This window comes from Populus nigra, chromosome 17 (genome assembly GCF_951802175.1).
Source record: "Populus nigra chromosome 17, ddPopNigr1.1, whole genome shotgun sequence".
Classification (NCBI taxonomy): domain Eukaryota; kingdom Viridiplantae; phylum Streptophyta; class Magnoliopsida; order Malpighiales; family Salicaceae; genus Populus; species Populus nigra.
In genome coordinates, this window is record NC_084868.1 from 14,158,878 (window position 1) to 14,182,973 (window position 24,096).

Sequence of the window (24,096 nt, forward strand, 5' to 3'; positions counted from 1 at the left end):
ATACGTAAGACTTGTTCATTTGTCTTAAACATGTTTTTAAAGATTATCACAACCAAAATCTTAAATTTATTTTGATAGACAAAATTAAAAATTATAACAACTCTGACTAAAAAAAAAGTAAAGAAAATAAATAAAGGACCAAACTGAAATAAATATTATTATTATTAAAAAAATCATAAATTTGATTTGAAAGATAAAATTAAAAGCCATAACTACTACTACTATTATTATTATGAGAAATTATAATTGAATGACTAAATCGAAAAAAACTTTTATAAAAAAATAAAAACAAAATTAAAAATTAAAAAAATGACATATAAAATTGAAAAACAAAGACAATGATGTACTTTAACTGTTAGAAAAGGGAAAAAAAACCAAAAACAAACGACCATCGATGACAATCTGACCACCACACGCTGCGTCACACTATGTGTAAGAAAAGACGATTGCACATCTAATGAGACAACAGATGATCAGATTTGGTCACTGGGTGGCGTTACATGCGCCACCTAAACGGTGTAAAAATACCAAAACGTCTTCATGAATCTGTTAATTACATAAAATACCTGTGTAAAAATATCAAAATACCTCCAAAGACAAAACTTTTTTTTGTCTTTTATAAGGTTAAAAACATGTTTTTACTGTACATGGATCATGAAAAAACCGTAAACATCTCTATTCAGCAGCTAAATAAATTTTTGATCTTAGAGGCAAATAAATATTTTTACTGTTAAGAAGTCTGCGAAAAGAAACAAAAATTCTTAGTTAATATTTATAAATTTTGTTGATTCTGGAAATAAAAGAATATTTTAACTATATAAAAAAATATATAAAAGATACATGCACTCAAACAAAAAAAACTTGTTCATATCTCGGCATCCACACATTTCTTAAAAGGGGCATCCTTCAAAGCAAAAACAAATGGCAAGGTGCAAGCAACTTCAAAATATAAGATTTGAAGATTATTAAAAAAAAAAAAAAACATTTACTACATCTCTATTTTAGTTGTAACATGTGGAGTTAAAAGGACGTATCTGTTTTTTAGTTATAATTTGTTTTTCAAATATATTTTTTAAAATATTAAATTAGTATTTTTTTAGTTTATTTTTTTATGATTTTAATGAACTAATATAAAAAATAAAAAATATTATTTTAATATATTTTTAATTGACCTATATCATATTAATAACAAAAACACCTATAGAATATAAATAATCCTAAGCAGTTAGGTAAAAGTGTGTAATAAACAATTAACAAAAATCATTATTAGAGTAATTTAATACAGCCATACCATTGCTGATAGTAAGTCCACAAAAAAAAGCATGCGTGATTACATACTTTGAGTGTTCATTCAACTAATCTACGCATTATGTCAATATAAATATATATAATCTATGAATTTAATTACTCATACATTATTATATAGGCCATAGGTCCATTCGCTAATTATATATACAAGCTGTGTCATTGTTGACTTAATTTATGGATGAGTTGAGAAGCCTTTTTTTAGTTATTAAAGATTTTCTAACATGGAGTTTTTGTGTCATCTTGTTTTTCAGTATTAGTTTTCTTGATTTAAACCTTTATTTTCTCTCAAAATCTCTTTTAATTTAGAGTTTAAGTTCAATTCTTGAAGAGAAATAATTAAGTATTATTTTCTTAGTTGTTAGATCTTATATAAGAAATCACTAAATAAGGTGAAGATGTTGGAATTTTATGAGGTTTACTGGAGAAAGTTAGAAAAACAATAAATCTTTAAGAACAAAGAATTGATCATTGACAATAACAAAGTCTGATAAACAAATAAGTAATGTTTTTTGAATTTGGATTGGGGTTTGAATATAAATAATTCAAAACATGTGCTATGGATATTCATTTTTATCCCTAATCAAAAAGTGACTAATGATTTTCTATTCATTACTTTTTAAATTCACTTTGAAAAAAGAGATGGATATAAGAAAAGAGAATAAAATACATGACTCCCTAAGAATAATAAGAATATCTATTTCTTTTACTTATATTTATTTATTTAACATAATTCTAAAAAGTAACTAATAAAATATTATTAATTACTCTTCAACTATCAAAAAAACTTCTTGCATAATAAGTATTCAACTTAATCATCATAAAATTTATCCTTGTTCGTTACCTTACAAAATTAGTTTTAATAGTAAGTGCTATTTAATTTGCAACAGCCCGGCCCAACTTATCATATATTGTCCGTTTTGAGTCTTATCGTCCTCATGGTTTTGTTTCTGGTGACTCGAGCTCACATCTGAGTCTGACGCTTTAAAACACGTATGACAAATTGACAACCAACACTCTTAATAAAACCAGTTAACACTTTCTCACCAATATGGGATATTACATAATTAATGAACTCTCATCATTTATTTATATTTTCATGGAAGGAAAAGCAAACAAGTGGCTTAATTGATAAGATTCAAGTTGAAGGTTTTTTTCAAAAAAATAAAATAAAAATGTTCTTGTTTAGTGCAACACCGAACAAAAAAAATTGACTTATCTAAAAAGGGCTAAGATTGATAGTTCTTTTTTCACCAAAAAAAAAAAAGAAGAAGTATGTTAATGGGCATCTAATTATTATTCGCTTGGATGTACCACTTGAAAAGGAAGAAGAAAAAATTAAAAAAATAAAAAACAGTGAAAGAAGAAGAAAAAGGAAGGAATCAAATATCAATAGTACTTTATGACATCCGATAAGTTAATTGTCTTTTAGGAAAGAGGTTTGTGTTATCATCTCCTTTCCTAATCTTTTTACTAATCGATCTTAATGCTTTGAACCAAACTCTTTGACATGAGATTAAGATCAATAAGCTTGTAGTTTGATGATAATCTATGGTGGTGGATGAGATATTAAATCTTAATATAATGTTTTACCAAAATATTAATAAAATTGAAGTACATGCATAATAATAATAATATAAAAAGTAGGAGGTAATTTTCTTTTTTATTTATCAAAAATTCATTTGGTTAATTTCATTAAAAAAAAGCGGAGAAAGCATTTGTTTTTATAGTTGAACTTGTTTTTTAATCTGTTTTTTTACTTAAACGTATATCAAATTTATGTTTTTTTAAGTGTTTCTCGATAATTTTGAGATGCCGATGTTAAAAACAAAAACAAAATCTAAAAAGATATTAGTTATATGTATTTTTAATTAGAAATACTTTTAAAAATTACTATATTACCAAACATGCACTAGGTAGCAAATATAAACACAATGACTTAGATTGGACATGGAGGTCCAATGATGGAAAAGTAAATACATGAAAACTTAAGAGGGAAGCTGCTTTCTTCTGCTTAATGCCTCAATCTATATATATATATATATATATATATATATATATATATATATATATAAAAGCGTTTAATTGCTTATAGATTTTTAGATTATTTTTTACTTGGGCTTCATAGAAGTTTTGCTAAAACTCTTAATCGGTTCTTATTCCTTGGTTTGAATCAATAACACAAAGCCCAAATATGAGCTCAAGGAGATCACAATCATGGCTGCCCCCTTTACACACACAATAATAGGCCGGAATATGAAAAATATCAAACCAGCCATATGCACCGAGAAGAAGATATGAAAGAACCAGAGACAATAATGTTTCTTCTCAACACCAGCCATGGAAGCAAGTAGTGGTAGCACTACTACTACTACTACTAGCGTAAGTGAGATTGAAGAGGAGAATTCAAGTGATCTCTTGTGAGATAAATCATGGGGTGCCTTTGGAATCTATCAAAGACGACATAGAAGGAGGGTTGATTTCTTTCTTGGACGTTGAAGAATGCTATTATTGACTCCATTAATACCATGGTTTATCCCGTCCATATCTTCCCTGAGATCCACCCCATTCCTTCCTTCTCCGTGCAAGATCAATAATTGATTTTTCTTCATGTTAGTCGTAGAGAAAGATAATGTTGTTACCTGGACGGAGTTGAAAGTCAGTCGAGTTAGTGCTCACCAGGTGGAGAGTTACAGGGCCCAAGAAAGAGACGAGAGGAGAGAACTCCGTCAAAGTTCATCAACACGTGTACTGCATATCCAAGATTGCACTACGTGCTAAGAAGCACTCAACTTTTTTTGTTCATGCTTGTTAGAATAGAAGTGCGTCCTTGTTAATATTTTATGAAAAGAAAACGCAACGAAAAAGGTTCAAGGGAGGCACCATCCTCGTTGAAAGTGATATGGTTGGAAAGGCTATGACGGACCTCATTCCATTTCTCAACATGAGGAAGCTAGTTCTTGGAACCTCCAAGTCTATTAATCCAAGGCACATTTTTACCTGTAATTTATGATGTTTGACGTCCTCATGAACAACCCTTTTTTGTTATAAGCTTAAACTTGCTTTCTTTTACTTGTGTTTGCAACATTTTATGATGGATAGGAAATTGAGATCGAGCTAGGAAAGGAAATGGGATAGCTGATAAGAACTTCAAAATGCATCGGAGTCTCATGACATTAAGATCACATGCGATGAAAAGGATCGAAGTGATGAATGACCAGATGATTGGATCATCCTCACCCCTTGATAATCACAGTGCAATGTCTACAGGGCTGCAAGATCAATCCAAAACAAACAATGACGACTCTGCTTGAATATGTTTCAAATCAGAAAACGTTATTTAATTATAAAATATTGACACAGTCTGAGCCATCACAGCGGGGATAGCTCAGTTGGGAGAGCGTCAGACTGAAGATCTGAAGGTCGCGTGTTCGATCCACGCTCACCGCACTTACCTTTTACTAATTCACCATTCCTCCTACAATCTGCGTGTACATTTTTTTACCACTGTTGTATTCCATGGAACAACTTGGCTTTCTTCTATGGAAACTGCAAAATTCATAGAAACGGGAAGGATTTTATTCCGAAGGAGTTCAAGATTGATGGATGAGGATGACCTTCTAGCACCTCAATTGTGTGCTGGAATCAAGTGAAGCACATGTTCATATCCCGCTTTTCTTGGCCTGCCATTCAGTCATGGACCTTGTCCATGATTTTTTTGCCATTGTTTCAAAACCAAAGAGCATGCATGCATTCATTCATGATTTGAGGGCAAGTCAAAGATGTGAACTTACATCATGTAAATGTAATTACATATCAAACAGCAGATAGGAATCAATTCAAATCAATTTTGGACTGTATTTTCTGTTGGCCAATAAAATGATGTCAATCCACTGCTAAAGTACATTTGCCAGAGACCTATTTGCAGAACTAATAAGCAATACGACCATGAGTTCGAGGGACTTCCCTTTGCGGCAGGACTAACACGACCGCATTTCTGAACCACTGTCTAGTAATAAATGGTTGGTTCCAAGCTCCTACACTTGGAGACTCCAAGCAATAGTTATGTGATGCAGATTTGAAATTTTTTAACAGGCAACAACAAACATTACATTTCCTTATCATCTGTCAACAACGGAGAAAAACAGGAAAAAAACTTTATCCTCATCACCAACAACGCCAGAGATGTTCAGAACAATTCTTCCCCTTAAATAGAAACAATTTGCAAATTGTAATAAATATTGCTAAAAGAAATCAAACTCCAGGTAATTATCAGAACCTTTTTGACCAGGAGGAGCTGCAACTGTTGTGGCCTTTTCACTTGTTGATGCTGGGGCAGGTATCCGCTCAATCTCAACTGGCTTAGGGATCTCGGGTGGGGTAGCACAGCGTATTAATGCCCAATTCACGCCTTCAAAGAAGGGGTGTTGCTTTATTTCAGTTGCGCCTCGTTTGGATGCTAATCTATGCTGTGGTTCTTTTACAAGCAAACCCCTTATGAGATCCCTAGCTGCAAAACTGACAACTGGTGATTCTGGGAATCGAAGAGGCTGGCCAACAACATTGAACAATGTGGCTCGGTTTCCAGATCCCTTGAAGGGAGTTTTCCCGAATAAGAGTTCATATAGAAAAATTCCAAAAGTCCACCAGTCAACAGCACTTCCATGACCTTCACCCTTGATGATCTCAGGTGCCAAATACTCGTGGGTTCCAACAAAAGACATTGACCTTGCATCTGTTGGCTCTGCTATGAGCTCGGGTAATGGACTGACTTGATTTCCTAGTTCATTTTTGGGTTTCCTATCCTTCTTGGACTTGCTAGAAAAGAGGCGGGGCCCAAAGCATGTTGTAGGAGCAACACAGGATGGCTGGATGCATGAAGGCTCGATACAAGCTGGCTGAACACAGTAAACAGGGTTCTTTCGAAATGGGTCAGCCTCAAGAGATGCTGTTTTGACAAGTGTTGGGCTCACAGCACAACGGAGGGAAAGGTCGAAGTCGGAGAGCATTATATGTCCATCATCCCTCACAAGGACATTCTCTGGCTTAAGATCACGGTAAATGATCCCAAGCATATGCAAATATTCCAAAGCTAGCAGAACCTCTGCTACATAAAATCTGCAAGTTGGAAAGATTAGAGATGGTCACTTTCAACTTTCAAGTGTTTATGCAGGTATGAAGAAAAATTCAAAGTCAAACAAGTGATGAATTTCAGATTGCAAAATGAGCCACCAATGGGATAGGGGTTCTCTTTCTTTGAGAAATTCCAAATGTCCAACTTACCTGACACAGAGACCAAGATTTTTAGCTCTTTCAATCTAATGTTATCCTTCAGGGTAGTTACATCTTCTCAAAGCTTTATCATTCAGGAATGATGGTTATAATTCATCCATCACTTACTGGAATTCTCAAACATTCTAAATTTATACAAAATCTACTGTTGGTTTAAAAAGAACTGATAGTTTAAGCCTATATCAAAATTTACATCAAGAGTGCAAATGCAACTATGTATCAAACTTCCACGAAATAAATCAGTTCCAAAATGACTCTACATCTTGCTTTAGATTAGTTACCTACGCTCCATTTTGCAGTTTGAAGATGCATAAGTGTTGCTAATATGTAAACTTTGCTAACTGAGAAGAATCATCTAGGATTCGCTAAGAAGACACTAAAATGTAAACTTTGCTAATTGAGAAGAATCATCTAGGATTCACTAAGAAGACACCAGGCATAAAAGCAAGTTATCGGTCTAGATAGGGAAATCCATTTTTACATACATTAGGTTAGTCAAAGGGATGTCTCCAACGCTTAGATTCTTCAGGATAATGCATTACCTGTAAGATATAAACTGTTGGTTCAACTTGTTTTATTAATTAGCCATTGCCATGCATGAATGCCACAACTATTTAATTGTTCTATTTAATTAAAATATCAATTATTATCAGAACGATTTTAAAGACAGCAAAAACAAACATCCTATTTTTCATGGAAGATCTACCTGAGGAAGTGGCATATAGAACTTATACAGATTCTGCGGCATTAAGCTCCAAAAGATAATTATATTCTGCTCCATTTATTTTACTTCCAGTATTTAAAACACAAGTTATATTCCTGCAGCAGATCCTAAGAGTACAACCATGGATAAAATTATATGCTTTATGGTGGCACTTCCAAATTTATAAAATATAGATCCAAAAGTAGGTCAGACACTTTCTTCCCAACTATGAAAACTGTTGTCATGTTAGTAGCAAATAAAATTTCCAATTCTATGACTACTGTATAAAAATTAACACTATAAAGAATCAAAGTTCACTTATCATACTTTACTGCCTGCTCCAGAAAGTGTTTCCCTGGCTGCCTCTGCCTAAGAGTGTGCAAATCTCCTCCAGGACAGAACTCCATTACCAGACATGAAAATTTATCTGTTTCAAAGTGGGTGTAGAGCGACGGAAGGAAAGGGTGGTCCAAAGATTGCAATATTTCTCTCTCTGTCTGAGCCCGAAGCAGCTTCTTACGACTGGCAAGAGAACCTTTGTCCATTACCTTCATTGCAAAATAACACTTAGTTCCACTCAGCTCAGATAGGTATACACTACCAATATCCCCACAACCCAACCTCTTCAGCAGTCTAAAATGACTCAAACCTAAAACCCCATCTTTCGCTCTAACAGCTTGGATGGCTTCCCATCTCAAGTCATTTGCTTTGTGAGGTTTGTTGATGCTACTACTAAAGCTACTACAAGTGCTTTCATCACTAACATCGCTGCTGGTGCTTCCTCTACACAAACTCCTCTTGCCACTCTCAGCATAATCAACACGGTCACTCATTTTGGCACTTCCACTCGTCTTAGCCAGGCTGCTGGTTCCATCACTAACTTTGGCAGATACCGAGCTGTTTTTTACACTTCCATATTCTGATATTTTCTTCTCTTGATCAACAGAAACATCCTGTGCGCCTCTAGTCTCATTGACAATAGAATCCACCTCAATTGATGATTGTTCAAGACAGGGCAAGGAAGAATTGGATTCCAACGTATTACTCAAAGAATCAGAAACCCCCTCTTGATTAGAATTCGGAAGCTTTTTATTTTCAGAAGCTTCTAACAAAACCTGCTTTGGCATATTTTCTACTGAAGATTGCACCTGCTCATGATTAATCAGCTGGGGCTTGCTCGGCTTTGATCCCTGCAAAGACAAATGCCTGAGATCAGTGACATCCGCTCTTTGAAAACCAGCTGTTTTCTGGTGTTGTTTTGAGGATGCTTTGCTACCAGTTTTTGAGGCCATCAGACAACAAAGTTCCAAAACTACATCAGATTGAATGAATCCACTTTACAGCACCCGGAACTTGGAATCATATCTGCCCACTGGCAGCCCCCCAACAATGTTGTTATCCAATTTTTCCAATAGCATCAACTATTCTGTCAAAAGCATTAGAATAAGTTACATATCAAGTGCAAAATAAAACCTAAAAACCAACTCTTATACAGAAGAAAAAATATACATGCATATTTATAGATGTTCATGACACCCAAAAGACACTGATTTAGGTGCATAACCATATAGAAGACACCCAAAAGACATTATGGAACGAAATATAAGTTAGATGGAAGAATACCAATATAGAAATGATAGCATTACTAACTCTAATTTCATTTGGCCTAAACACTGCATCACAAGTCGGATCAGAAAAGACCACCTACACATTATCTATTAGGGCACTTAAGTCTACCTAAATTAGGTCAAAACACAAACTTTCAAGAAAAAAACACAGACACAAACCTAAAAAATAATCACAAAAAAATTAATTATTTCCCTGGAAGAAGAAGAGCATTCAATAAAAAAGCAGCACCCATAGTTTGATTAGATGACACTGAAGAAAAAATTGAACAAGAACAAAACTTCAAAGCTAGCAAAACCAACTCAACATGCAATCATTTCTCACCAAAAAGGAGCACAAAAACCAGGACCATCAAAAAGACAAAAATGAAAAACAAGCATAAAGGATTCAAGGACCGCAAAAAGAGAGAGTAAAGAATAAACCAATCAAGTCAGCAACTAACACAATGCATTCTCAAACAAGCCCAGTAAAACAGCATGATCAAATGTTATTTAAGCAAAGTTCAGATCTTGATCACAAAATCACTACTTTTAGCCAAACCCCACAATAGATCCAAGCCAACAGCGGAAACCCAGGTGAAGAAAAGAGCAAAAAAAATAAATGAAAAACCCATTAAAGAACATGAGAGATGAGCAGTGGAAGAAAGTACCTGGGTTGAAAGATCAGGAAAGCTGAAAGAAGATTTGAACTTTAGCAACAAAAACACTGTAGACAGAGAGCTCCTTGTAGCCTAAATAAGCTTGTCTGAAGAAAGAAAGAGAAAGAAGGAGCTGAAACTGTGTTTCTGGTGGACTATTAGGCAGAGAGAGAGAGAGAGAGAGAGTCAAAGTAAAGCTATAAAGCTAAAGTTTTTCTTTATTTTAATACAGATAGAAATACAATAATTTGATTGGGTGTTTTTTTGGAGAGAAAATGAAGGGTGGATGGATTTTTGTGTTTTCTTCCTTTCAACCTGTCTAAAGGCAATTCCACCGAAGCTGATGGATGCGGACCCAAACCTAATTAATTGAACGAGTAAGAGAATTTTGTAAAAATCAAAGGTTAAAAGGTGGATATGGATATTAATTTATCAGATCTAACTTGAAATTAATTAATTAATTAATTTCAAGTTTGTAAAAATTAAATGTATATCGAGCTAATAAAATACTAAATAATTATAAATTATAATATCTAGGTTCAGGTTATAAATGCTCGATAGTTTCTAGAAACTCTATTCTATTAAATTTGAATATAGAAATTCATATTCAATGTTAGGGTAGAATTTAAATATTTATTTTGAATTTGAATCTGAATATGAATAATATAAAACTCAATTCATAAATATTTATTTTTATGTTCATATGTTTGTGTGTTTTTTGAGGTTATGAAAATAAAATAAAAAAATAAATATATACCTTCTTTCCATCTTCATTCCATTGAAATGATAAAAAGGCCCTACGTACTCTTCTGTATCTGAAAAATGAAAAAAATACCTCTCTTTTTTCTTTTATGATAGAGTAAAACAATAAAATAAAAAAACTTCTAAAGGTCAGCGTACGTGACTGAGGAGATCTTTTTATTAGGTGTTTAGAAATGCGGGTGTGTTTTTAAAAGAATTAATTTTTTATATTTTGAATTTTTTGATATCTTGATTTAAAAAATAATTTTTTTTAAAAAAATATCATTTTAATTTATTTTGATATAAAAAACTTTTTGAAAAGCAATCACAACTACACTTTCAAACATGTCATAGTCAGGTTATGTTTGATAATTTATTTACAATTTATTTTTGCAAAAAGAATATTTTCATTAAATTGATTACAGATGCGTTTTTATAACATATCTACGTTTAATTACTTTTATTTATGAAAATATCTTAAGTTCCTATTTCAATATATATATATATATATATATATATATATATATATATAGGTGTCGTGAAATAATTAATCGACCCTTATTATATACACATAAAAAGAAAAAAAAAGATTACAAAGTCATAACGTACAAGAAAAGGAATATTGTGTGGAGAGAAATGTAATAAAGATCACAAAGTGGAATAATATATTTAAGAAAAAAAGTCGGCATATTTTGTATACTACACTATCATGAGGAATATCGTGTTCTTGTTAAGCAAGGCCTTTCCTCAATTTTTTTTTTTTGTTTTTTTGAGGTGCTGCAGGGAATTGACATCTTGTAAAAATGAAAAGTAAAAATATTGTACGTATCAAGAATTCAAGTTTATAGAAAAAAACTAGTAAAATAAATAATATATGTTTTATCTTATAAACTATTTATTTATGCTATGTACTTTAATTTTGTATTAAAATAAAAAAAATATATTCATTCGCTATATAGAAAATTTGTTTTCTAGTACGAAATATATAAAAAAGAGTTGGGATTTTAGGGTAGATGTGATATTCATTAATTAATTTTGATTATTTAGATAAATTTGTTTGGTTTCTTGTAATAATTCAAGGATCAAAATCAATCCAGAAAACAGCAGAAATCTGGGCAAGGACACAGCAGGCCAGAGAACAGCAAGCAGGGTTTGAACATTTGTAGAAAGAATGAATTCCACATGGGTAGAGCCATGATGTTGTCTTTCCCATGGTTTTTTTTATAAAAAAACAATTATGGTCGTATGGGAAAATATTTGACCCAAATACAAAGTAGGAGTACCATCATTTATGCCGACATTAGGATTGCTGGTTACCTAAAATGGGTATTAGCTTTGGTTTAACATGGACAGATAACATCATGGGAAATGGACCAATGGTCGGATGGCAAATAAAGTTGGGTGTTGTTGTTAGAAACGATCCGATTTGACGAGTTAATCTAGTTATTTGTTGATCCAGAACATGGTCCGAGTAATATTATAAATTAAATTAAATAGGAGTTGATAACCCGGTGAAAATTTAATTTAATTTGAAGTTGATATAAAACATTAAAATAATATTATTTTAAATTAATCAAAGTAAATCGTAGTTAATTTGGGCAACCAATAACCCAAGTCTTGGAATCGTAACATGAAGTCTAATAACTTCAAGGACGGGGGATGGTCAACAGGAAAGAGAGAGGGTAGTTGTTGATTACCTAAAATGGGTATTAGCTTTGGTTGCAAATAGACAAATAAAATCATGGGAGATGGACCAATGGTTGGATTAGAATGTTGGGTGGTGTTCTTAAATATGAAAAATGAGTCAATTTAATAACTTATTAATTTAGAATCTAGTCTGTATCAAATTTTATATTAAATTAAATAAAAGTTAATCCGATCAAATTAAAGATTAATATTTTTTAATTTTTTTTTAAAATAATATTATTTTAAATTAATTCAAGTAAATTTATTTAATTCATAACTCGAGCTAGTTGCCGTGATGGGATTAATAACTTTAATGATGGGGGATGGTGAGAGATAGGGTGGGGAGAGAGTGGTTGTGTTCCTCAATCACCCGGTGATGTGGTGGCCCAAATGAGAGATTGAAACAGTATTGCATTGAAGGTTTGATTGCAAGGTGGGGATTATCGAATTTAAGGTTGCCAATAGGAACCCCTTTTTTTTTTTTTTTCACTCTTCAAAAAGCAAACTAATTAATTAGCACCGGAAATTACCGAGCTGTGCCAGCATAAGCCAGGCAGGGCCCTAAATCTATACTGTCCATGTTCTGATGGGACAAGGCATCCCATGTAGATCACTCGTGTATGAGCGAGAGCACAGGGAGGGAGAGAATTAATGCTCTTGTGCTTAATCAAATGAATTACAGCATCTTTTGAGAAGATCTTGATTCCAATTCTTGCCAATATTTCTGCCTCCATGTGTTCGCTCCAATAAACAATCCATTGAGGAGGGAGAAGACCGCTTTTACTATAATTAATACCAAGCTGGTTCTTCATCAGGGCTTCACAGAACAGGAATCTCACATCCGTATATATGTATGATCAGGTCCCAGTTAGTGACCATTGATTATGATAAATACAAGTTGGTAAATGAATTGATTGCAATTCAATATCAATCCCAGCAAATAAAAACATCTTCCTCTTGCAAATGCTTTCTTCTACTGCCCTTCATTTATGTGCTAACCAAATCCTCTCTACAAATCGTACGGTAAACATCTATATAGACTGTTTTTAGTTAGTATTTCAAGATGAAAAGGATAAATATAGAAAAAAGCAAGAATATATCTTATTAAAAGGGTGAAAACAGATATATAAAATAAATATGCATGGTTTTTTAATGAATTTATGTATTTTTAAAACAAGAAATACAAGAATACGTGCCTTGCTTTGTCTGTTCGATCTAGCTAGGTATATATATATATATATCCACAAGGCGTTCAACAACAACAACAACACCAGCCAGGCAGCTTAACAAGCACCCAACCCCCCTTTTCATGTCTTGTTCCTTTCTTTTGTCCTTCCTTGTACTCCATGGAACTTGGGGAGTTTGACGTGAGGCAGCAACATCGCACTGCGTTGCTTTACCTTTTTCTTTCTCTTGATAAAAAAACAGAAAGATTTTATAAAGAAGAGAAAGCTTACAAAAATGAGCTCCCTGACAGTACCGACAGTAACAGGGTGAAAAAGAGAACAGTAGAATCTTCAGCTTGCTGATAAAGGCGCAATGCAAAGGCGTCCCAAAGAGATATTTGACCAGCAGAAATTGCCTTGGCAACTTACCTTGAGGTGTTAATCGATCCATGTAGCTACAATTAGGTTAAAAGGGGGTCGAGGCTTGAAAACATACATAATTCGGATATTTATAAAGTAAGCTAGCCAGGACAGAAAGAAATCAAGAAATCGACTTTGGCAACTTTCCCTTTTGCCAATCTTTTGTTGGCTTTCTCTTGTCTTTGGACATCTTTGCTGGCTCCAGTCCCCATCCAAAATGGTCGACGACCCACAGCCACAAGGCTCTTAGCCACGTTAAGACGAGGATGAGGGTGAATTAGTCTGTGTGGTTAATTAATCAAGGGTTACTGTGCTGCTCTTTTAAATATATATTGACACGCAGCTGATCAGTACCCTATATATCCTCACCGGCCTCCCCTTGCACTCATCATCGATGGCTTCACCAAGAAAACTACACATTCCCAGGATCGCCATGGGTGATATGGAAGGATTTGGTATTGTATTCAATAATATTCCCAAGGATAAAGCATGAATTAAGCGGGGAAGAAAACAAAGTCCTATCCATCCATCCACAAAGCTCCATGCAAGCATAGAGGTGCGAGCTGAGCACGCCACAGCACATGCATCTCCATGGTTAAATACAATATTTTTGAACCCAAAAGAAGCTGCATGCAGTGGTCCTTGTTTTTTAAATTAAATTATCATCATGTATGTATACAGTAGTCATCGGAAAAAAAAACTCAAGGCTCTGATCATATATACTGCTATGAGCAGTGCAGGGCATCAGATCCTGAAACGTGTCTTGCATGTGAAAACATGGGTCCACCAGACGACATCTGATGATCTCCATCATATAAAACAATGGTCATGTTCTTGTTTACCTCACAGATTTCTTTCTTGCTGGTCTTTCGTCACAGATGCTCGCCGTTTGATGTGCTCACTCAATTCGAAGCATGAGCTATATATATATACAGCATGTATATATAATACCCAGGAATATATATATATATATATATATAATTAAATATGCGCCGAAACTATCATAAATATTAAAATAATAAAATCAATTTAATGTGTTTTTTTTTTCTTCCTGAAATTAATACCTTGAAAGAGAACCTTTAATACTGCATTACGGAATCAATACATAATCTCCTTGTTCTTGTTAGGGAGTGCTAATCACTCGAATTTAAAATGGAAACAGCATAAATACATGTGGATTGGTGGTCAAGTTGACATGAGTACGGACATCTCATGAAAAAATTAAAAAATAATTACAGAACAAGAGAGGGACGGTGTGGTGGGCAAATGAAAGACGATGAAAGAGGGTTTGCGAAAAGGGACCTTCAGAGGAGACCACACAAATCACCACCATCCTACATATGATCAATGAAGATGAGAGCAAAGCCTATTGGGCCCAGTGCATAAGCTTAGAAGCCCATGTGTCCAAATTTAGGTGGGCCCTATTCTATAGATAGAGTTGGATTCTGACAAATCATTTGCTTTTGAAAAAGCACATTGATTATTGCCCATGGACCCTTCAATATAAATGCTTATTTTGTCCATAGCAATGAAACCTGGCCTGGCTAGTAACCTCAGTCTGGATTACGGGTTCGAAAAGACAATCCAAGTTAATTTAAATAAACTAAAAATATAAATGCTAGGCCATTGTTTGTGTATCTGAAAAATAATATATATATATATATATATATATATATAGAAACCATTTTTTAATTTTATGATGAAGTAAAAAAGAAAAAACATATCCCTAGGAGTAATCTTAGGTGACCGGTAAGATCCCGAGTCTAAGTAACGAATTGCACAGCATAACTAGAGTATTGAAAATATAGTTTTAATATTCTTAAGCTAAATCTTTATTTTAAATAAAATAAAATCAGATTAATTTTAACTTGACTTCTCTTGATTACACGACATGAGCTAGGGGCCAACTTTGTGACTTGATTTTATCAATTAAATTATTTGAATTTTACCCAAATAAGTTTGTTTGTGTGTGTTTGGTATTATGATGCACGGTATTTTTTATTTGAAAATATATTAAAATAATTTTTTTATTTTTCATATAAAAAACACTAAAAAAATATTAATTTGATATTTTCTCAAATCAAACACAGTTTTATAACATAAAAAAAAACAGAAACCACTGCACTTCCTGACTGGTTTGCCAACAGTCATTTTTTACTATAAAAACGATGGAATTTTAAAAAATTCTCATGTACCATTGCCCGCTTGTGAATGGAATAACTTGTGGGTATGCATTAGGCAAACCTGACATAGATCCATGTTTGCTAGAAGCTTGAACAACTAGCTAGGGCCCATGACAATTCTAGATGTAGGATCAAAGCAAAAGCTTGCTGTCCTGTTCGCAGCAAGAAGGATTTATGCTGGACGATTCCTGAAGACAGTGCTTCACCATGACACCATTTTTGGAGACAGACAGTCCTTCAACTTCAATCCAGTTTGTAGCAACTTAAGCATGTTTTGCCTTGCACTATTTCAGTTTTTGTTGCGACCTGGAAATTAAACACTGTCCCACTCCCTGTTTCCAAGAATTAAAACACACTGGGACTAGGCTGGCTCATCATCAACATAATCTCTTATCTAGTTTCTGTGTGTGATCGATGGTCACCTCACATGGCTGCTAGCCTGCCATGTCTTGCATGAATAAATTGAAGAATCTTTCCCTGAACATTTATTTTTGTATCAGTATTGAGTTGTTCTTAGGCTGACTGAAAATAACTAGTAAGATGGTTGACAATTTATTTCTTTGATTGGATGATTTGAAGTATTTTATATATATATATATATATATATATATATATATATATATATATCACTTTATCTTAAAAATATGACTTCTATATCGATATATAATTTGTTTAAGAAAATTAATTCTTATATAAGCTTGAATAGTTTGAAATATATAAAATAAAATAAAATAAACTCGGGTATTCTTTGTTTCTTCATTGTTTAAATGAACAAGGACCTCCCTCATTTTTGCTTCTTCCTTTTTAAATTTCATCATCAACCTTTTTTTTTTATTGAATCATTTTATAGCCTAATTAATGACACCTTAATAATAATATTGAATAGAAAAAACAAATTAGAAAAGATATTCTCTTCAAATAAAAAAAAAAGTAGAAAAACATTGTAATAAAGAATATAAAAATAAAAATAGAAAAATATCTAATTCTCTAAAAAAACTCTTACATCAATTTTCTCGAGTTGGAAGAAACTTGTTCCCCAGTTCAGTATTCAATTAAAAATTGTATTATATCAAGAACATCATTTTTTACGTGAGCCATCCCATTATCGGTCCCTCAAACCTTTATGCAGGTCATCTTATCCCTTCATACACAAATACCTTTGTATGAGTCGTTGCATTGTAGGTCCCACCACTAGAATTTTGTCTTCAAAAATTGTATTATATCAAGAACATCATTTTATACGTTAGTCATCTAATTATCGGTCCCTCAAACCTTTATGCAGGTCATCTTATCCCTTCATACACAAATACCTTTGTATGAGTCGTTGCATTGTAGGTCCCACCACTAGAATTTTGTCTTCAAAAATTGTATTATATCAAGAACATCATTTTATACGTGAGCCATCCCATTATCGGTCCCTCAAACCTTTATGCAGGTCATCTTATCCCTTCATACACAAATACCTTTGTATGAGTCGTTGCATTGTAGGTCCCACCACTAGAATTTTGTCTTCAAAAATTGTATTATATCAAGAACATCATTTTATACGTGAGCCATCTCATTATCGGTCCCTCAAACCTTTATGCAGGTCATCTTATCCCTTCATACACAAATACCTTTGTATGAGTCGTTGCATTGTAGGTCCTACCACTAGAATTTTGTCTTCAAAAATTGTATTATATCAATAACATCATTTTATACGTGAGCCATCCCATGATCGGTCCCTCAAACCTTTATGCAGGTCATCTTATCCCTTCATACACAAATACCTTTGTATGAGTCGTTGCATTGTAGGTCCCACCACTAGAATTTTGTCTTCAAAAATTGTATTATATCAAGAACATCATTTTATACGTTAGCCATCTCATTATCGGTCCCTCAAACCTTTATGCAGGTCATCTTATCCCTTCATACACAAATACCTTTGTATGAGTCGTTGCATTGTAGGTCCCACCACTAGAATTTTGTCTTCAAAAATTGTATTATATCAATAACATCATTTTATACGTGAGCCATCCCATGATCGGTCCCTCAAACCTTTATGCAGGTCATCTTATCCCTTCATACACAAATACCTTTGTATGAGTCGTTGCATTGTAGGTCCCACCACTAGAATTTTGTCTTCAAAAATTGTATTATATCAAGAACATCATTTTATACGTGAGCCATCCCATTATCGATCCCTCAAACCTTTATTCAGGTCATCTTATCCCTTCATACACAAATACCTTTGTATGAGTCGTTGCATTGTAGGTCCCACCACTAGAATTTTGTCTTCAAAAATTATATTATATCAAGAACATCATTTTATACGTGAGTCATCCCATTATCGGTCCCTCAAACCTTTATGCAGGTCATCTTATCCCTTCATACACAAATACCTTTGTATGAGTCGTTGCATTGTAGGTCCCACCACTAGAATTTTGTCTTCAAAAATTGTATTATATCAAGAACATCATTTTATACGTGAGCCATCCCATTATCGGTCCCTCAAACCTTTATGCAGGTCATCTTATCCCTTCATATACAAATACCTTTGTATGAGTCGTTGCATTGTAGGTCCCACAACTAGAATTTTGTTTTCAAAAATTGTATTATATCAAGAACATCATTTTATACGTGAGCCATCCCATTATCGATCCCTCAAACCTTTATGCAGGTCATCTTATCCCTTCATACACAAATACCTTTGTATGAGTCGTTACATTGTAGGTCTCACCACTAGAATTTTGAAAGATAATAACTAACATATACGGAAATAACATGCTAGTTTTTGAATGTGTTTTTTTCACCTCTCCCTTGTACATAAACACATCTTGCTCTATATTTTTTTTTAAATCATATTTGTTATGCAACACAAAATAAAATAAAATAACCACTAAAAAATATTAGATTTCAATACTAATGAACACAAACAAAAATAAATAATAAAAGAATTTGTTACCTGATAAAGCCCATTAAATGGGAAAAGTTTTGCTGATGATGATTGATTTATAACGTAGGATAGGACAGAACTAGTTCTATTATTGCATGGTATATATGTGGCTTGCAGTGATACACATCAAAATGCATGAGAAATTGTGATGGTAGATGCACATCACATGAAAACGAGGTTGAGATGGGACTTCAAAGCAAGCTAGACGGCATCATTTTTAAAGATTCCAATACCATCCATACATCAAGTCATTGATTTCTTTGTCACCTCTTCTTGTCCCTTCAATCCAGACACAACTCAAAACGTTGGGTAACAGCAGCTCTTGCACGACATTAACAGGCTAGCCAACTATTTACCTTTCTCAACCATGGTGTCCAAAATTTGTTGGAGCTTCGCTTGTGATGTTTCTCTTTAGCGTATAAAAATAGTTTGCAAGAGCAATATTATTGTTTCTAGCTACATGGATTGTACGTTTACCAATCTTGCCGTCAATTACATGCCTTGAATGAAGGCCTAGAGCTGTGTGTAGTATATGATGGTAGATCGATGATAACTATGACTGCTTGAAGAGTAGTTTGCATGCCGGCTTTAACAATATATTTAGATTCCATTTCTTGACATTGAATCACCAACTGTTTTCTTCTCACCAAACAATGTCAAAAAGGTGAGCTTTCTTATGGACAATGCTAGTGTGTGTTGAAAATAATGTCTTGGCATAAACAAGGCATGGCGGGTAACCTAACAAATGACTTGAGCAGATTGATTGCATTATGAGCAAGAAGTAGCACTGCTCTTACACGGGGCCTTAATTTTCACTGCGGCGTTACAGCCTACACATGAGTTATACTACCTGAGGAGATCGGGATAGGGTAGGATAAGATAAGAAGTAGCAGACACTTGGTACTTACTAGTGGGTTTGTGGGGATGTAAAGCTGGTTTGGAATTATGTTGCAGAATGTTGTTTGACGTTATGGTTGATAGCAACTTGCTAAACTCAAAGAAAGAAAACAAATTATTATGAATAAATCTAAGGTTGGAAAATGAAACAGTGCGGCATCTTCTTTTCTTATGTTTCACCATCGAAAATAGCTCATCACTTCTCTGCTTATGCCCTTTGACAGTAATTGTCCATGCCTTGTTAAATGGGAAATGGAATGTTGAATGATTCTTGCCGCCAACTATATATATGAGGTTCCAAGAATCAAATTTAACTTTCTCTGTTTGGATTTTCTTTGTGTCTCATGATGGAAACAAAGAGATAACATGAAGCCAAAAAATGACTACAAACTTGAGGCTAAGGAACCATATATACTGAAAACTTGTGCTGTTGAACTTCGAAGAATCCCCAGATCCAGTTTAGGTAGTTCAGGCATAGAAGAATGGAGCACGCAGAGACTAATGGTAAAGGGATTCCTCTTTCAAACAAGGTCGAGGTGCTTGATGAGAAAGGTAATTCAGTCTACTCACTCACTTTTCACTGCTAATGCAGGTTAATTATAACAATCTAATTCATCACTTTAAGTTGCACTTGCCAAGGATTGCAGAGTAGAGCTGACACAAAATCACTGTCTTAATGACAACTCTTAGTTCTGAACAGTCTAATGCATGATTTTCTAATAATGGCAGTCTCTGATGAAGGATTGATGGCTCCTTCTCTGTTTATTAAAACAAAATTTTCTGCAGAAGAGGCAAACGATTCGCCAATCGAGCAAGTTAGGCTCACAGTTCCGATTACAGACGATCCAACATTACCATGCTTGACTTTTCGAACATGGGTCTTGGGGATCACAAGTTGTGCTCTTCTGGCATTTGCCAATCAGTTCTTCGGTTACCGTCAAAATATACTGTCTGTAACATCAGTTTCAGCCCAGATTGTAGTGCTGCCAGTAGGGAGGCTCATGGCAGCAATTTTACCAAACAAAGTTATCCGTTTTCCAAGAACGAAATGGTCATTTTCTTTGAATCCAGGGCCTTTCAACTTAAAAGAACATGTCCTGATCACAATATTTGCAAATTCTGGATCAAATCCTGTGTATGCAGTGGGTATTATCACCATTGTCAAGGCATTTTATCATGGTAACATAGACGCAGTACCGGCTATGTTATTGTCGCAGACGACGCAGGTGAGTCTTTCCAAACTTGATAGCATGTGATGAAAATAAAGTGCCGAAATATTTCCTGGTGACTGCTTAAAGACTATTGATTAATGCCTCGATATGCTTGATAAAACAATTGTTGAAACCTTCAGCTGTTAGGATATGGATGGGCTGGAATCTTCAGGAAGTTCCTTGTTGATTCCCCTTATATGTGGTGGCCTTCCAATCTGGTTCAAGTTTCCCTCTTTAGGTGTCTCCTGCTCTGCTACTACCTGATTTTCTATAATTCTATGATTAGAATCTCTTCCTAATTCATTTTGTTTCCGAACCCTCCAGGGCATTGCATGAAGTTGAGATCAGGCGTAAGGGAGGCCTGACAAGGCTGCAGTTCTTCCTCGTGGTCCTTATATCAAGCTTCGCGTACTATATAGTTCCCGGCTATCTCTTCCAATCTATAACTGCTCTTTCCTTTGTTTGTTGGATATGGAAAGATTCAGTCACTGCCCAGCAAATTGGTTCTGGTCTTCATGGCCTTGGTGTTGGCTCGTTCGCCTTTGATTGGTCAACTGTAGCTGGTTTTTTAGGATCTCCATTGGCCACTCCAGGATTTGCTATTATCAACATATTATTTGGTTACATCATAATTCTCTACATCATAATCCCCATATCTTACTGGACAAACTCATACAACGCCAAACGTTTTCCCATTTTCTCTTCACATGTTTTCGATGCTAATGGAAAACCCTACGATGTTTCAACAGTTCTAAATGAGACAACCTTTGAATTCAATAGAGCAGGGTATGATGGCTACAGCAAAGTCAACCTAAGTATCTTCTTTGTTTACACTTATGGTCTAAGCTTTGCCATATTGGCTGCTACATTAACTCATGTAGCACTTTTCCACGGAAGGTATCTGCCAACAGATTTGAATTTTTTTTTCAATATGATGCTAATGATCTTCTGCATCTCATTAACAGATCATTATTTGTCTGCTTACCTTGTCCTTGTGTTTGCAGGGAGATTTGGTATCAAACAAAAGAAACATTGAAAGACAAGTATGCTGATGTCCACACTAGGATAATGAAGAGAAATTATGAGGCTGTTCCTCAATGGTGGTTTCATATAATCTTGATTGTAGTAACTGGACTAGCCCTGCTTACTTGTGAAGGCTTTGGTAGACAGTTACAACTTCCTTACTGGGGTGTCCTGCTAGCGATTGGCTTGGCTTTCATTTTCACTCTTCCAATTGGTGTTATTACAGCAACTACGAACCAGGTACGCATGATCTCGGCAGAGGAAATTCCCAACCTGTTACTGTTTTTTGTGCTCAATAGATGTTGGAATCGTTTTGCAGCAACCGGGACTCAACGTTATCACTGAGCTAATAATCGGTTACATGTATCCGGGGAGACCTCTTGCAAATATTACTTTCAAGACCTATGGCTACATTAGCATGTCTCAAGCAATCATGTTCCTCTCAGACTTCAAGCTGGGACATTACATGAAAATTCCCCCAAAGTCCATGTTTGTTGTCCAGGTAAATATAAATTTAAAACTGATCAGACAATCATTGTCTCATGATAGCCTTTTAGATTTTCCTTTAAGCCCACATTAGAGCTACAACTAATGCTAGTTTATGTCTATAATAGTTAGTGGGGACTGTAATTGCATCTTCAGTTTACTTCGGCACGGCCTGGTGGCTCCTTACCTCGGTGGAAAACATCTGCAATCCATCAAGATTGCCAGAAGGAAGTCCATGGACATGTCCAGGAGACGATGTTTTCTACAATGCCTCCATCATTTGGGGCGTGGTTGGACCAATGCGAATGTTCGGACGTCTTGGTTTGTACTCGAAGATGAACTATTTCTTCCTCATTGGCCTTCTCGCGCCGGTGCCAGTGTGGATACTCTCTCGCATGTTCCCCGAGAAGAAATGGATCAAACTCATTAATGTGCCTATTATCATAGGAGGCACAGGAGGCATGCCGTCAGCCAGGGCTGTTAACTATATGTGCTGGTTTGCTGTAGGCATTTTCTTCAACTTTGTTGTCTACAAGAGATATAGAGGATGGTGGGTTAGGCACAACTACATCCTATCAGCAGGGTTAGATGCTGGAGTTGCTTTCCTAGCCATTTTACTCTATTTTACACTACAAATCAAGGACATTAATGGACCAACCTGGTGGGGCTTGGAGCTGAGTGATCATTGTCCTCTGGCAACTTGTCCTACTGCCCCTGGCTTTCAGGTTGAGGGATGCCCTGTTTTCCACTAACAGCTGCTTTCATCAGAATTTCTACCTGGGTTAAGGAACAATATGTCCTTTGACACGCGAAGTTGTAACTTAATTCCATTTCTATGGCAGTCAAATGGATATATATATATATATATATATATATATATATATATATATATATATATATATATATATATATATATATATAGCATGTGTATTGAGAACTGTGAGTATAAAAAATGCAATTGAATCTCACCACTAGTCTTTTCTGATGTTAATGAGTGTTCTCGGATTAGTTTGCTTCTCTTTTCAAGCGATATTCAGACGCATCCCTATATGAATATAATTTATTGACAAGGGAAACCATAAATTATGTTTCCAAATATTCATTTCAATTTGATCGATCCATATTGTGTCATGCATCTACCTCCTGCTTAAACCCTCCTCATCTCACACAAAAAGGCACCGTTTTATTACATGATATAAGGAGTTTAGAAGAGAAATATTAACAATCCTAGACAACGACACTCATGGGAGGAATGCCTTACGATCTTGAGACCCAATTGAAAAACTTGGTGGTTTTAGGGGATCCAAATGAGAATTAGTATATAGTTAGGGGACTGATATAAGACCGGGTAAAAAAACCAGAAGGTAGTTAAGGAGATGAATCCTAATACGATACTGATTCAATCTTTAGCCAATATATATATATGATTGGCCACACATGGATTGTCTACATAAAAAATTTAGCATATCCTTATTACCGGTAAGCACTTCTCTTTACTTTCTTTGTTGTTCTACCAGCTTGCGTGCGTAGGTTTTCCTTGTAATCGATCTTAGCCATGGGGTTTAGCTATTTCTCGTACGACCAAGAATATGCTGATAGAATATTGCAAGGGAAACAAATCATACCATCTATTACTCTCTTTCATGTGTTCAACTATGATGATTTTTACGACGTCTGCAGTACTACTGATCATGGCAATGAAGAAGCATGCGAGACAGTAGTGAACAATAATGTGTTCAATTACCATGATTATTTTTATGATGTCTACGAACCATTCGAGATAGA

At 34.6% G+C, this 24,096-nt stretch overlaps 2 protein-coding genes and 1 non-coding gene across 6 annotated transcripts; 2 read left to right on the top strand and 1 right to left on the bottom strand.

Moving 5' to 3' along the window:
* The first annotated feature begins 4,682 nt into the window (after nucleotides 1–4,682).
* TRNAF-GAA (transfer RNA phenylalanine (anticodon GAA)) lies at nucleotides 4,683–4,755 on the top strand. Its single transcript has one exon. It is a non-coding gene; the product is annotated as a tRNA-Phe (tRNA).
* Nucleotides 4,756–5,141: 386 nt separating this feature from the next.
* On the bottom strand, nucleotides 5,142–9,755 carry LOC133676597 (serine/threonine-protein kinase D6PKL2). 3 transcript variants are annotated; one of them, XM_062098292.1, is made up of 4 exons: nucleotides 9,576–9,754; nucleotides 8,577–8,726; nucleotides 7,628–8,490; nucleotides 5,142–6,423 (listed from the first exon to the last, which is right to left on the bottom strand). In XM_062098292.1, the coding sequence occupies exons 3-4, from the start codon at nucleotides 8,425–8,427 to the stop codon at nucleotides 5,550–5,552; spliced, it is 1,674 nt and encodes a 557-aa protein (XP_061954276.1). In that variant the 5' UTR covers nucleotides 8,428–8,490; nucleotides 8,577–8,726; nucleotides 9,576–9,754; the 3' UTR covers nucleotides 5,142–5,549. The 3 variants fall into 3 exon arrangements, with proteins under 3 accessions (XP_061954276.1, XP_061954275.1, XP_061954274.1); XM_062098291.1 differs by having other exon boundaries at nucleotides 7,628–8,721; nucleotides 9,576–9,755; XM_062098290.1 differs by having other exon boundaries at nucleotides 7,628–8,726; nucleotides 9,576–9,755.
* Nucleotides 9,756–19,671: 9,916 nt separating this feature from the next.
* LOC133676702 (oligopeptide transporter 1-like) lies at nucleotides 19,672–23,419 on the top strand. 2 transcript variants are annotated; one of them, XM_062098424.1, is made up of 7 exons: nucleotides 19,672–20,143; nucleotides 20,321–20,817; nucleotides 20,943–21,040; nucleotides 21,127–21,699; nucleotides 21,807–22,065; nucleotides 22,145–22,327; nucleotides 22,440–23,419. In XM_062098424.1, exons 1-7 carry the CDS (start codon nucleotides 20,074–20,076, stop codon nucleotides 23,061–23,063), a joined length of 2,304 nt encoding a protein of 767 aa, XP_061954408.1. In that variant the 5' UTR covers nucleotides 19,672–20,073; the 3' UTR covers nucleotides 23,064–23,419. The 2 variants fall into 2 exon arrangements, with proteins under 2 accessions (XP_061954408.1, XP_061954409.1); XM_062098425.1 differs by having other exon boundaries at nucleotides 19,682–20,143; nucleotides 20,378–20,817.
* Nucleotides 23,420–24,096: the final 677 nt, after the last annotated feature.